The 16201-nt window shown below is 40.2% G+C and overlaps 1 protein-coding gene across 1 annotated transcript in view; it reads right to left on the bottom strand.

The window, feature by feature from the left end:
- Positions 1–16201, bottom strand: part of palm1b (paralemmin 1b) — a 42256-nt gene that overhangs the window by 13572 nt on the left and 12483 nt on the right. The window contains exons 2-3 of the mRNA XM_033643433.2: positions 2529–2571; positions 640–720 (exon numbers count right to left, since the gene is read on the bottom strand). Of these exons, the coding sequence (XP_033499324.1) occupies positions 640–720; positions 2529–2570 (123 nt within the window). The 5' untranslated portion in view covers position 2571. The remainder of the gene's footprint in view (positions 1–639; positions 721–2528; positions 2572–16201) is intronic.

Raw genomic sequence — 16201 nt, 5'->3', positions numbered from 1 at the left:
AACACTTTTATAGTCACACTCGAAGGCGCCGGGTTGAAAAGCATGCCTTCATAAATGGGGGAGATATAACATTGTTTAAATATGGTAAAAACTGCATTTTTGGACAGATTGCTACTTTCCTGCTGCCTTTTATTGTCCATTACTGATTCACTGTGTGTTTAAGTACAACCATGATGAATAAATCTAATTACCAGATGCATTATTGTAATTTCTTTGGGGTGTTGTGTGGAATTCTGTCCTGGATCTTCCTGTCTGAGGTGGAAATAACAGGGAAACTGGAAACATGTATTCCAAGCTCACTGCTAAAGATGTAGTATTAACAAAATGAAGCTTGTCCAAATCATCGCAGTATACTTCCCTGTGCAAAAGATTTGGACAAGCTCTGATCGTGTCCTGTGCACACTGTGGCGATCAAAGCTCTATATGGTGCTATGTTTTGGTCTCACATCCAAAATATTGCCTGTGAGAACATACCAGTATTTGATCCAGTTTGTTGTAAACTGCCTGCTTAAATTACAAAGTGAGGCTGAACTAAAAAATAACAATCCAAGTGTACTGTAACTAGCGCCATCAAAACCTTCTACATATGGCAAACTCCACCTGTTTGCAGACGATGTTCTACATTATTTGTGTGTGTACCTTGAGATGCTGGAGTTGCCGTCGGTCATCATCCAGCTGCCTCCTCTTGTTTTCAATCTCTGTCTGCTTCTTCCTTTTCTCCTGTTACAACAAACACACCATAATTACTCTGCAAGTGCACTAAGAACATTATGAAACAGATGTTTTAAAGAACACCACACTGTGTTCTTAACGGGGCAGGGCACCAGATTTATGATGCATTAGTACTGAAACTCAGGTAACTTATCGACAGATACTAAAACATTTTGGATGGTACCCAGCTCTTGTCTTTAATGGTAGTGCTGCTGATTTAAAGGTAAGTTTTGATGACTAAGTACATTAAGTGTAAGTCCATGTAATTGCTTAATGTGTCTGAAAAACAATTAGAGAGAAAGAGATGGAAGTTGGTATACAGTTAACTTCATGTACTTAATATTTATGGGCACATACTCACTTAATACACTTAGTCACTTACAGGACAATGTTTGAACTGTTGATGTTTGACATTGAAGTTGGGGTTGCGACCATATTACATCATACTATTCTACATTAGGATAATGGAGGACATTTGTGTTGACAGATATTTCAAACGTTTCAGTATGTTCGTATTAAACCATTATACATCCTTCAAAAGAGAGCAATCAGGACAGTACACAATGTGGGGTACAGGGAACATGCAAACACACTGTTTTTAAAGCCACATGCATTGAAACTTTTAGATCTGGTCAAAATTAAAACTGCATAAATCATGGGCAACATTCAAAAAATGTTTTGTGAACGGGAGAGGGGTTATAATTTAAGAAGAGAATTTAACTGTAAAAAACAATGTGTGCGTACAACTAAGAAGAGTCTGTGTATTTCATGGTTTGGGGTGAACTTGTGGACTGGAAGTCAATGGAAGACCAATGAAACTATACAAAAAAAGATATTTTTGACAGATATATAGATGAGGAAAAGTTGTGTTAGGGGAGTGCATATTTATTTTGTAACACTGGGTGGTACTTGGACTGTAAATAAACTGGGTTTAATACTAATGTATCTAATTGGCTGGTGAATAGACTGGGGATAGTTTTATATTAGTTGCAATTAAATTTGGGAATTAGTTGAAATAATATATGTTCCTACTCTTTTCTTACATTTTGTCTTTTAACTCATATAAGTTTTACTTCTATCTACTCTTTTTTTGGACACTTATCTTCGTCTCTTTTGTCTTTTACTATGTATTTTCTTATTTTTGTTCAAAATAAAGTAATTCATTCATCACTTATTTTCATTTTTTATTTAATTATTTCCTCCATTCATTTATATACATTTAATTTAATTTAAGATAATTCAATTTCATTTTATTTTATTTTTTCCCCTCCCATTTCACCATTTATTTATTCTTTAATTCACACTTTTGGGGTGGGGGGTGGGGTGGATTATATGTGTGTTACACATTTGGTGGTTGTACCGAAATTTTGTTCTTTTTCTTTTGTGTGTCTGTTGATGTATATGTACACATACTGGATGTGTGCATGTGTATGTCTTGTTTATTGTTGTTAAATCAAGAAAGACCAGAACCATTCTGCCATAAAAGTTTAGTGAAAATTTATATCCCAGTATACATAATTATACAGGGATGAAACCTCGCTATTGTGTGTCTGAAAAGACAAAGAAAGAAGATAAAACAGACCGAAAGGATGAAAGACCAACAGAGACACGGGGAAGAGAGGCACTGAGAGACAGACAGAAAATGTAGCCGCTGCATTAGCTTTCAATGCCCTCTAATGGGTGAAGGAGATGGGATCTAAAAGGTTGAGTCATTAAGAGTGGGCAGTCAGATCCTGACAAGCAGCAATGATTTGTTGTTTCTCCAGCCATCAGTGTGCCCTGATGTACACTCTGTATGTGTGTGTACAAATACTTACAGCGATGGCCTGGAGTCTCTCCTCTTGTGACACCTCAGCCATCCTGAGAGAAAGAAAGAGACAGAGAGAGTTGTTATGATCACACATGACCACCAACATCAGACATGACACACACTGATAAACAACTTTCCTTGCGTTCGCTCACCAGCCATTTACCTTCCAAAGACTTCCCGGTGACTGAGGTTAAATATCTGTCTGCCTGCACTAAATCAGTGTCCCTTTCCTGTCAGGGAGAGTCAGCGAAGGCATGCTAATGCGCTAGCAGGGCGCTGCTGGAGATTCCTGCTCTAATAGGTTCCAGACCAGAGCTCCGGGATGGAGGATGGACAGAAGCAGAGCTGAGGCAAGAGTAGAGGGACTGAGACTGTTGCTCAACTGGGACGGGACACAAATATCACAGTATTGAGATCCCTCAAAAATCATGTATCTTATATCAAATTTTATATATTTTTTTCTCTGTAGTTCCATGTCTGAGATTCTCTCTTCCAAGTAGAAAATTGTTCATGACCTCTGACATTAGTTGTAATAAGAGATGCATTCATAATAGGGACTGGCATACCATCTTAAATGGCATTCCTATATAAGAGGACCCAATTTTCACTTTGCAAGAATGTGTTTACAGAGGTGTTAGTTTCATTTCAACCTTGAAGAGCGGCATTTACTGAGGAATGCTCAAAGCCATGGTTGCCCTTAACAAGAGCTGTATGTCATTAATGGTTGGGTTAGGGTATACTATGAGTGTAATTCACTTAGAGCTGTGATGATGAGTCAATTAATTGGTATGTCGATTAAAAGAAAATAAATTGCCAACTATATTGATAATTGATTAATCGTTTCAGTCATGTTTCAAGCAAATATATCAAGAATTTGTTGGTTTTAGCTTCTTAAATGTGAGAACTTGCTGCTTTTGTTTGTCAGTGATGATAGTTAATGATGTATGATGTAGTAAATGTATAATGGCTGTTGTGTTCTGGACTGTTGGTTGGACAAAAGTAGCAATTTGAAGACGTCACTTTTAGCTCTAAGAAATTGTGACAAGGATTTTTCACAATTTTTTGACATTTATTGGTTAAAACAATTAAACGATTAAACATGAAAATAATCTGCAGATTAATTAATAATGAAAATAGTCGTTAGTTGCAGCCCTAAATACACACAGTCACCTTTTCTTACTGTACATGAGATTCATTGCACGGCAAAACATGGAAGTGTTTTACTGTTTAAAACCAAATTTGATAAAATTCTTGTGTTAAAATTAAAATTAAGATTAGATCTGAAACAGTCACTTGATTAATTAATAAATTGATCAACAGTAAATTAGCATTGGCTTTTTTGTTTATTGACAAATGTCATATTTCCACTTGCAACGTTGTTCTAGTTTTGGAATGTTGGTCAGAATAAAGAAGACATTTGAAGACATCAATTCCATCATCAAAGTATGATGAACATTTTTCACAGTTTTCTGACATTTTTTATCCCTCTCAAATTTTATTTGAACAATATCAGCTTTTTCTCCCCCTGTCAGTGCAGGTTTTCACCGGGTACTCCAGCTTCCTCCCACAGTCCAAAGACATGCAGGTTAACTGGTGAGTCTAAATTGGATGTAGGTGTGAATGTGAGTGTGAATGGTTGTCTGTCTCTATGTGTCAGCCCTGTGATAGTCTGGTGACCTGTCCAGGGTGTACCCCGCCTCTCACCTAATGTCAGCTGGGTTAGGCTCCAGCACCCCTGCGGCCCCCAACAGGGTAAGTGGTTATGGAAAATGAATGAATGAATCCACTTTTCATAGAGATAAATTCCAGATTTTGTTCTGATAATAAAGTGAAATCAAAACCAAATCAAGTGATAAATCCATTACTTGAGAAGTGCAAAATAACTGCTGATGACTACAGTTGCAGTCCTAGTTACAATATCACAAATTCATATTTAAGACAACTGAATAATGTACGGTCTAATGTCTCAGTCTGAATTTATGAACGAGGACATTCATTACCTTTGACACCACATTATACTGTCAGACATGGTTGAGATTGTCTTGACCACTTGATAAAGTTAATTGAGGGGGACAAATCATTCATATAAAATGATAAGGGATGACACGTGTCACCTCTGCAGGGATAGAATTATTTTGCTATAATATAATAGAAGGGCATCAACTAATGGTTGTTTTCATTATCAAGTAATCTGCAGATTATTTTCTTGATTTATGGATTAATAGTTTGGTCTAAATAAGGTAAAAAATAGTGAAAAAAGTCTAGGGTGATGTCTTTGTCTTTTCTGTCAGTCCTAATGCCAAAAAGACTCATTTAAATATGATTTTAATCAGGGAAATGTAGGAAATCACCATATTTGAGAGGCTGAAAACGTTTTGGGTTTTTTACACTTTTTGAATTAAAGAAATTACTTGGATGATTAATTGATTATCAAAAAAGTGAAGCAATTATTTTTCTGTAGATTGACTCATCGATTAATCGACTAATCTTTGCAGCTCTACTTCAGCAAGAACCTCTGGAAACTGAAATGTAGCCCCCCAAAAACTGCTTTCAACAGATTGGAGGTGGAGGAGCAGCAGTGTGCCTTTTCCAGCCTGAACTGTAACTGCATCACAACACATATGGGATTCTGATTTTTCCGCTCCGGTCCAAACCAAACTCTTACAAAAGAGCGATGACACAACAACTCTACATAACTCCCCGCCCACCCCTCTCCAGTGCCAGTAAAATGTGTTAAAACTGTTTGATCGTGTCACTCCTCCTGATGAGTGGCCAGGACACCCACTGATACTGTGAATCTGCTTGCATCATTTCTCAGCTGAATATTGACAAAGGTTGGATTGTGAGCACATCAATAGAGCAAATCCCTCCTATGCTGCCTTTGCTGCAGGGCTGGCCTGGTTGCTACACTATTTATTTCCCACACAAAGGTATGCAAATGCAACAGCACAGTGGCTCCTCTCAAAACATAAAGAAGCATACATTTCCTGTCATGCTCCGGAGTCTGCTGTCCAATCACAGCAGCCGTAGGCCTCACATAAAACCTCAGGGGTGTGTTTTTGGAAGGACACTCTGTAACATGCAGGACTCAGGCACCCACTTCTGGCACAGCAACAATCAAATAGCACACTGCTCTCCACCACATCACCATCACATGGAGACCCTTTGGAGAAGAAGTGAAACCACAATCATCTGATCAACCCCACATATAAACACACGCACAAACATTGCACTGTCTAGACGCATTCTTTTAAAATGTTGCTTTTCCCACTGAGCCAGCACAAACAGGAAAACATCTGGAGATGTACTGAGCAGAATCAGGCTCAATAAGGGAAGTCAGTCATTAGTCAATAATGAAATACAGCTCTGAATTCAGTAGTACATAATGTCAAGAACTTTATTCAGGTGTTGTTTATTTTATAACATGTTTTCGCCCTTAATCTCCGTCCCTTCCTGGCCTTCAGGTCACAGCAGAAGCAGGGCAGCGAGCTGACTGAGCATCGTGGGGACTCATCTGGATCAGTTCACCAGTGGTATAAAGGAGGCCTGGAAGCAACAGCTGTCCATCCTGACCTGAGAAAGGTCACTGTGAGCATCAGCTTAGAGCCAGAACACACCCACAGCGTGGCTACGACAGGCAGAAGCTGCTCGGTGACTGGAGGTGCAGACAAAACAAGTGACAGGTTTTTCTATTAATGTTAAACACCCCTGTTAGATACATCAGTGGTGAAAAATGCAGGACACTTTTATCCCCTGGATAAACCATCTTGTGAACCATCTGTAAATCCCAATTCACTACTCAAAAGTTTATTGGCAACAGCCTGCACACAAAACAACTCAGTATAGTAACCATGCAGCTGCAAAGTGGCGCTGCCCGTGTTCTGGAGAGGCGACCACGTGGGCAAGATATGTAAGCAAACTACAATGTGACACAAGAGATGGAGACAACTGAAGTCTGGTCTGAGTCTGTGGTGGATTTATAATGTAACACGACAGAAGCAACTGTACATAAAACTACAGTTAAATGATTCCACAACCGGAAACCATGGATTACTAGAAGCATCCACGAGGCCACAAACTCACACTGCAGCCATTGTAAAAACATGGACAGCTATAAAGCAGCAGCCTACGCTGTATGAAGAGGCAAAAAAGGACAAGTTGAAGGAGCTGACAGGATTGTGTGATTCTTGACCTATGGCTAAGCCCCGCCCTCAGACGCAATGAGCCAATCACAGTGCGTATAGCCATTCCCATACACTCTGACGTTCTCTGTCTGGACGTCCATTGAAATGCATTACAGAAAGTCAGTTTTGTTCAGTTTTATGAGCTTTTTCTGAGATTTGAAGTTTAAAAATGATCAAACGGTGTGCATGGGGTACATGCAACTCCAACACAAGGTATCCTGAGAGGCTGGGCGACGAGGTGTATTTTTTACACTTTAAACCACATCTCAACCGAGAAAAGTGTCTCCTTTGGATAAAGTTGTGCGGTAACGTTAGACCACAACATCACCTCAATGTGAATAAGATTAACAATGATGTCTACATCTGTTTTAAAGTAAGTCAACATCGTGTTTGAGGCAACATGTTGTCACTTTGCTGGAAAGAAATATAGCTTAAGTTATCTTTAACATCTCTAGCTAACGTTAGCTAAAGTTAGCCTAACGTTAGCTCCTAGCTGCGTTGTTCATCATATCACCTTGTTTGCTGGGAGTTCATTAGCCTATTTTGTTCTAGTTTTGTACTTTGGTGATCGTACATCATTGTTAGCTGTTGTCCAAAGGGCTCTAGTTAAGCTAACGTTAACTTCTGGAGCTTAGCTTCATTAACTTGTAACTCTGTAATCGCAGAGATAACAAAGGTTGGCAAACGTTATGCTGAATGATTCAGTGTAAATACTGTAGCACCAAACTAACGGAGAGACACTCTTGGTAAAGATGGTAAAAAGGCCGTTATCCTTTTCTCATATTCTGAGCCAAAAACCTTAAATTCAGTGGAACAATGCTGATCCTCTGTCTTGTTGTCTTTGATGGTGACGGCAACGAGATGCGGTTTATCACGCTTACACTGGGACCTGTAAATTTTGGCTTGTAATTTAAGCTTTTCATCGACCTTCTCAACAATAAAATGATTAATATATCCCTCCAGTGCGTAGTTTAGTTGCTTTTGGTTACTTCTCAATGACATCTGATCGTTATGTCTCCAAAAATCATCAATTGCCTCCTGCGAAATGCTGTGTATTGTGACACCTGCCATAGCGCCTGTGAATGAATGTTGATAGTTTGTCCGAGTGAGTGGAGGGGGGCGTGGCTTAGCCATAGGTCAATTAAATGATAGATTGATTTATGAGAGTTATGTATACCTGACACAAAGTAAATTGCAGTTTAACATAAGTTTTTAACCCCCAAATTAGTCTACAGGTGTCAGACAAGTGTTTCGTAGGAATATGGTTATCAGAGTGAGTTGTAAGTCTACCTTATGCCAACAGGAAGGTGAAAGTATAAAGTAATATGACAGTAGTTGTTTAAAGATGTGTAACATTAGAAATGTGGACTTTTACATAGAAAGAAATTAAAAGATGTATAAATGAAATTAGATAAAATGTTTGTAGTGGTTAAGACCTTCAAATTCAAATTTAAGACTATTAAATGACTTTTTAGGCCTTATTATTACAAATGAATTTAAGATATTTTAAGACTTATTAAGGACCTGTAGACACCCTGTGAGTTCTATGTCATAATAACAGGGAATATATAGTGTATACTATTAAACAATCAGGTCACAGAAGGTTAAAAAAATGCAGCATTTATTAAATCCATAAGTCAGCTTGACATTAAGCTGTCCAGCTACCAATTGGTTGGTATAACTAACCAAAATCTTTAACGTTATGTTGACATAATTTTAATTTGCGAGCTTTAACAATAGATTTTATGTCTTAAAATGTTCACACTTGCAGATAATGTTGAAAACATGTTTCAGAGCCAATCAGCATTTATAAGCATCTAATTAGAGCTGGGTGTGTTATATTTTGATACCAAGGCTGGTACAAACTTGAGTTTTGGGGTAAATACCAAAACAATACTTTTTTTCCAATTCCTTACTTTGAAGAATATAACTGTGTTTTTTCTCAAAACCCATTTCTCCTTTGGACAAAAGTGAGACAAACTTCTCAAATTCATCAGTGTTTAATTTGGGCTTAAAGTTGTCATATGAGATCTTGGCCTGATATCAGTACAAGTTTGAGTCTGAAAGCCAAACCTTAATTTTGGGAATGGTAGTTAACTGAAGGCCCAGAGCTCTCAACTGTCTGCTGTCTCCTGCTAGCCTGGAAATCCAGACTCAAATCTTGAAAGATTTTGGCCCTCACCAACACACCCTTCCTACCCAAGGGGCGGCACTAACTGAGGCATATGAAATGCCGCCGCACGCAATTGGATAGCATGATAGCCATTCAGAGCAAAAGGTGATGTATTCATTGCACTAAGCCTCATTTGTTTGCCGAACAGTGGGGCTAACTGATACATTATGCTTTTGCCGTATCCCGTCGGCAAAATGGCAAAAACGTCCTTCCTGGAAGCGAAGGCTTCTAGGATAGTCTTCTGTTCCTCTCTCAAGGAAAAAGATAAGTGTAGTTGGCTTAGCGTTTCTTCTAAAGCGAAATTGAATGGACATGGTCCTTCGGAAGCTGGCATCTTGGCCGCTCTTGGCGCAGTGCTGTCTTCATCATGTTACGCCCCCCAGAGCCCACCTCTGTCAGATGGACTGATCTGATTGGTCTGATGGCGATTCAACGGGCTCTGCTCGTCAGGGCCAGAGCCCAGTGCAGTGCAAATTCGAATTTGCTGGGGCTGGGGCATCTGGATTTCCAGGTTAATCTCCTGCCTAAATTTCCATGTTACAACTGCGTCAACTCCACGACCATAGGTGGAGATTTCACCCTTATTATTAAGAACATGTGCATTTGTCCTCCCCAATAAAAACATAAAAGTGGTGCTTTCAGTTATACACAAAATGCACAAATTGGTGCAGAAAATTCACCAGAGTGCAGAAAATTAAGTGCTTAACGCTCAAAATTTTCTGGCAGAGGAAGTCCAAACTGTTTGGTCCTGGACTTTCCACATCCACATGTGATGTGCAAGGTACCCTGGGTGCGTTTTGGGGTGTCAACAACATACCAAATACAAAATACATTTCTGTTTTCACAGGAAATGTACAGTTTGCACACAGTCTCTGGAAAATAAACAAACAACAAAAGAACGTGGTTACTTTTTGAAAACACTTTTTTTGTTGGTGTCTGATGCCGGAAGTCACTGACCAAGCAGCAGTTTTCAATGACTTCGGAGCTCAGAGCTAAACAAACAAAACCTTCGTCCTTGTCCGAGACCGAGGACTCAGTTGACCTTGTGGTAAGACTACTTTGTCCAACTGAAAGCATGATGGAAATGAGGAACCATTTGTGGAAAAATAAGTTTGCAAGACACCCATGCCTACATCTAAAACAATCACCCTTCAGTGACAGTGGAAAATCCATTAACTATGCAGTCTTAAGAACAGATCAGATGTCCACTGGACGAACTGGGAGTTAAATACTCAGATTTTTTAAGCATGCCCCACCATTCAATCTGGTATTTTAATACTACCCCTGCCTCTCTAACCTCTAGGCTACAGCTGTAATGAATTTTTAAGATGTATTGGAAAAAAAATATGTCCACCTTGTTGGAACATCGTGGGCATGCATCCTGCTGCCTCGCTCATAAATTATGGACAAACAAGGAGAAAGGAAAGCAGACACAAAGACAGGCATCCTTGCGGCGTGGTTGGAAGAGTAATTACATTTATGGCTGAGAAAAGAGGACAGCCGGGGGGCCGGCAGAAACATATTGAGACAGATAAATATAATAGATCAACATTATTGGTCAGACTGAAATCAGAAAGGAAGCAGCTGTCTCAGCCGGCAGACTTACATATAAACAAACTGAAACCGGGATGGTTTCATCAATACGTCAAGGCAGGTGCGCGGAGTCAAGAAGTCAGGGAAATGGACTAATGACCGGCCCTATTCCCTGTTGAGTGCACTGCTGCTGTAGCATTTCCAGGAACACATTAACTGCCTGCATAGAGCTCCAGCATCCTCTTCTAATAGCATCATGGTCCCCTGGCACCAGCAGTCACTTTACACACACTCTCTATCTGGACTGAAATGTCCTAAAAGTGATTACCTTAATGCCCATGGAGCTAAATGAATGATAATCCTGCTGGGCATCTTTGTTTAGGGATATCATGATGACCTAAAACCCAACCTTCCCAAGGTGAGAAGAAGTGATTTTCCTTCCACTGAACTGGCAGGATGCACCAAACCCAATTTAGATAGAGCACTTCCTACAATATTTCGTTGTTTGTTCCAGTTGCACTGATATGTTCTGAAAAGTTGGTTAAAAGACATTGTATTCATTATTCACGCTACAAAGTCTGGGAGTAAAAAGGTCAGAAAGTACACGCTGTACTGATGTGCACATGAGACCAGTCACACTGGGTAACTGCGGGACAGCCACGGGCCATCCGTCTATGCGTTGGCGGTAGCGGCAGATTACACCAGGTCTCATCACCACTAATCTGGGATTATCTTAAACACCACGACAACCTGGAATCGGACACTGTGACAAACTGATTGTGATCCCACGCTACTCAGAGGCACAGATTTTTTTTTAAAGCTTGTTTTTTTTTTATAGCATCTGTGCTTCATTATATAGTAAACACTTGAATGCACAGTGCCTGAATGGATCTGACACCTACAACATTGCAACCATATGGGATGCCCTTCAGCTCGAGGAACAACATCAACAGAAACATGAACTCATGAATGAAAGAAGAGGGATTTTTACAAGGAGAGATATTAAATGAAACTGAGTTTTTAAACAATAAATCTTGTGATATTCTACACTTTCAACAAATCCCACAAGAAACAGAAATGGCAAATAACCTCCATTATTGTCGATGGTGTTGCTGTTGCTGTGTAACTATTAAAAACACATCAATGCGCAACATAACATGACTGACCCTTAAAAGGTCATATGTAAGAAATCTAAAGCAAATAGTCGTAAAATCCTCCTAATATGTCAAAGAGACTAAGGAATAATGTTCATATAACATACTGATCTCACGGACAACAATAGCACAGCCAGAATATTCGCATTTAAAAAAAAATTTTACAGTCCGCAAATCATGTTTATGTTTTGAATTTGTGTTTTGGCCTGTTGTGCCACCCACCGCCATCTACCAGTCAGGCAGTCAGTAGAGTCTCAGCAACAGTTACGACTGAGCTACAGCAGCACGGCAAGCAGCGTTAGCAGTGTCCTGCTACATAGCATCAGCAGTCTCCTCAGCTGTATCCCTGCAGCAGCGTTAGCAGCAGAGAAGCCGGGCTTGCTCAAACGGTCCGCTGGAAAACCGAAGATCAAGGACGTGGCGCCGCGGCCCTGCCACGGCAGCCACCCGTGGGCAAATAAATCAGTCTCCAGCGTGCCGCTGTCCAGCAACCTCGAATCTGTAGGGGAGGGCGGGCGGACACGACTCTTTTGAATTTGAGTGCAGTAACCGTTTTGGCCACATTCTTACATACAGCGCCTTTAAGGTCTAAGCTTTACATATGAAAAAAAGCAAAAAACCAACAAAATTATTGGCTAAGCTCAAGCAGCAACCTCCAGCGCTCAACTCAAGTGAGGCCAATGTGGAAGTGTCAAAAACTGCAGTTCATCGACTGCTCACTAGGGGCTGGCTCCCAAACAGAGCAAATTTTACAGTCTGTGGCTACGATGCATGTAGCTGTAATGCAGCGTTGTCCTCAGTCCTGGAACAGAGCGGAGGAGATCAAATGACGTACAGACAGAATTCATGTCACTTACTTCAATTTCTTTGCCTGCTTGCTTTTCATAGTTGTAATAACGGCTTTTGGCCTTGACTCCATTTCCCCCCATTGTAGCAATTCACATACAGAAGGGGAATGACAGGGAAGTGAAGGGACAGTCAATAAGAGACAGATGCAAGCTGCAAACAGATGTTTTATGTGCTTCCCCCTGCAGATTTTGACGTAGAGTCATTCATAAATTCAAAAAATATTTAGCACTCTGCTCTACATTCTTATGTTAAGTGCTGTGCTCGGATTAATTAATTAATTCTTTGATTTTGAAGCAGTAGCCTTATGTTGTTGTTGTTATTTAGCCTGACTAAGGCTATTGTATGGTTAAATCCATGGATTTTATTTTATATAAAATAACTGCCACCTCGTAATTTAAACAGCGGCATGTAAGTGCTGTTTAAAGATGTTTAGTTTAAAATGTGCACAATGCATAATCAAGTTCAGAATTACATAAATACATGGATAAATAATTTAGTTCATGATGATTCAAATCTTATCGTCATGAGACTGAGTTGATGCATGCAAGGTAAAGGTGGAAGCTTCTACGGTATTAGTTCATTGTTCGCTTATCTTAATTTCTGTGCCGGAACTAATGCTCATTGTCAGGTGTACCACTACGGCGGAATTCGCTGTGGGACAGTGTATAGCACAGTGCTGAGAATGTCTTGCTAGATTTGGCTTTTGTTGTGTAAATGTCTGAGGCCGAAGTGGATTGTCGGAAAGACAATCCGAAAGATGTTTGAAGGACTTTAAGAGCTTTGGGAAACTCTTTTCATGACCAGTGGCCGACGAGGTATTTCATTTCACTATGTTTCTCATGATTGCACTGACTGCCATTTTGTTTTCTCGTCTGTCATGTTGCACTTTGTACACTGTATTGATGAGTTCTCTGTTATGTTTATTTTTAAAAATAGTTTGACGGCATGACAAGAAGGAGATGCTTCAGAGAGACAGGAATGCCCAAATAAACGCCCGTTTAAGAGAACCAACCTGCGTCTGTGTTGTCGTAAAAGGGGCAACACTAAGCACTGAAGGTTATTTCAAGTCAGTCCCGTACATGCCATCCCGCTGTCATTAAAATTCACTTTTTATTCTGAAATACTGTCATGGCCATGTTGTTGACAGTGACTTGCATGGCTCCATAAATGAGTGGGGTATCAGTTTTAATCGTGGAAATAAGAGCAGATACAGCAGCAGGCAACTCTGCAGCAGTGCCACACCCACAACGCTGTATGTGTGAAGACTGCAAGCATGTGAGGTAGCCATCAAGCACTGCTTACGCATGCAGCATGGCCCGGGCCTTATCTTCAAAAGCAGGCATGTCCAAAGTCTGGCCTGGGAGTCAGTCGTGGCCAGACGACCAACATTATACGGCCAGCAGACATTTCCTGCTACGTAGCAGACACAGCCACAACAAAGGAGCGTAAAGTCGACAGTGAGGGCTGCTGTTTTTTTTTAGGAGCGGCTGACAGTAGAATACTTTTTCACTGAAAGACTTGTCGTTTTTGTCTCATTTGTAGCTATGTGAATTCTGAAACCTTCTTGTCAACCAATCAGAGAACAGAGAGGCAACATATTACCGTCAAAGCAACAGGTGTGTTATCAGACCAAACAAAGAGAGGGGATCGAAAGCCAAACAGAAAAAAGGAAAGGCGCCGAGAGAATCACACTAATTTTACACTTGTTACAAATTACAACAAATTACCTTGAAAATAGCCTCTAATGGTTCCAGTCATACAACACTGGCACAATCTAATAACTTATTTCTACAGAGCTCTCGTTGCCTCGTGAAAAGGGAAATGAGTTCATTCAAGTGTTAATTCATAACAGCGAGAACCTTTTAAGTGATATTGCGCAGCCATAATGAAACTCCCTGGCACACACACACACACACACACGCACACACACACACGAAACACACACACAAACTCCCTCGCAGAAATCAGAGAAAATTAAGAGGCAGAAAATGAGAAATATCGAGGTCAAGGGAAAAAAAAATTAATTACTAACTATTACTTAAAATCTAGAGAGAACCCACATGCGAAAAAGATAGTAACTTCTGGCTATTCTTGAATGAGAAAGGTATGTAGACACACAAACAAAAATACACACAAAATAACACTGTCTGGCACAAAAATGTTTCCTCTTCAGGAAGAATGATGACTGTGAGAATGACTCTCGAGCTTAATGACCCAGGTCCTGCATTAGAAAACCCAGAGAGTCTGGAAGAGGAAACTAATCTCAAATCCCCTTCACACTCGCTGAGCTGGAGTGGCACTTCTTTCTCCTTCTCTCTACTCCCCACTTCCACAGTTTCCTTCCTTCAGGCCAAAAGAGCACAGAGACAACAATATTCCTCCCTGCTTTTCTGCCCTGGCCACACACACACACACACACACACACACACACACACACACACACACACACACACACGTCCCAGGCCAGCACCCACACCACAACTCCACCACCACACATTCAGCTCTGCATCCTTCTATCTGGGGCAAAATTCGGCCAAACATAAACAGTCCAGTGCCAATGAAAACTGGAGGAAGTCCGCTGAGGTCGCTTGTTAGTATTCCAGGGGTCAGAGGGTTAAACTCTTCTTCCACCCCCAGAGGTCACCCATAAATAACAGCTCTGTCAGTACAAAGCTGAGTGACATACTGTGAAACATCCATGTTGGGAAGACAAATGAGAAGCCACACAGAGACTGAGACACGTGGGGTGGGAGGAAGAGGTCAGAAAGGAAGCGAATGAACTGGGATTTTGAATCTGTGTGCCAAAATTTCCTATGAAGTTCATAGCATATTGCAAGTTAACAAGAATTAGCTATTAGAAAAACTTCTACCTTGCTCTATCATCGCACTTACATAATTGTTTGGGGATTCGCAACAGACTGAATGAGAAGCACAGGCCGAAATATCTTGACATTAACTGTAGTTGCTATCATTAGTCAAGCTCCAAAAACTGGATCTTAAACTACCCATAATGCACCTATGATAAGCTGGTAAATGCCTTGTTTGTTTTTTTAACTACATGTCCCCAGTTTGTGCACAGCCTGTAATGACCCCAATGCTCAGTAGCTAATGTGCTAAATTTGCATTTGTGATGTATTTATGTTGCCCTTATTTTGCTATTTCCCATGAACAAGGAAGTGTTTTAATTTTGGAAAGACAGTAGACATAGAGATTACAGACAGAAATTGACAGTAACTTTAAGACGGAGATAAACAACGCGGAAAATAAATAAGTAATAAGGACAAACAGGAGGAGTTTAACAGAGTTTGGCATCAGTCAAGGTATTAACTGCATTTATTTGTGTCAAACTGTCTAATAATTTTGAGTTGTTGCTGTCTGTAGATGGAGTTAATTGAGAATGGAATAAACTCCATTAGGCCATCAGTCCAGACTTTTATTATTTTGACTTGGACGTGACACAGCCTCTGTCTGCAACCCTTAAAGTTTGTTGTCTTCGAGCCCGAGCTAACATCACGTGAGGGCTATTCACAGTGGCATAGCTGGAGTTGTGGCTAACTTTGTAATACTTGTTGTTTAACAGCAATATTTTGGCCTTTCCTATTGACACTAGGCCACTTTAAAGGATGGTTTATACTAACACTAGTTTGTACAATGTTTCGTCACCACATCTAAGGCAAAAAGTATCTATAGCTGTTCTAAATGGCCACAAGGTCGGGGGAAAAGTCTGCCAAAGCTAACAGCACACGGCTTCAAATAATCTTTTCTTGAAGTCATCCATAGAGTTACA

The sequence above is a fragment of the Epinephelus lanceolatus genome, chromosome 15 (assembly GCF_041903045.1).
Source record: "Epinephelus lanceolatus isolate andai-2023 chromosome 15, ASM4190304v1, whole genome shotgun sequence".
In the NCBI taxonomy this organism is placed as follows: domain Eukaryota; kingdom Metazoa; phylum Chordata; class Actinopteri; order Perciformes; family Serranidae; genus Epinephelus; species Epinephelus lanceolatus.
The sequence above is the reverse complement of the archived record's forward strand: the minus strand, read 5'-3'. Positions and strand labels throughout refer to the sequence as shown.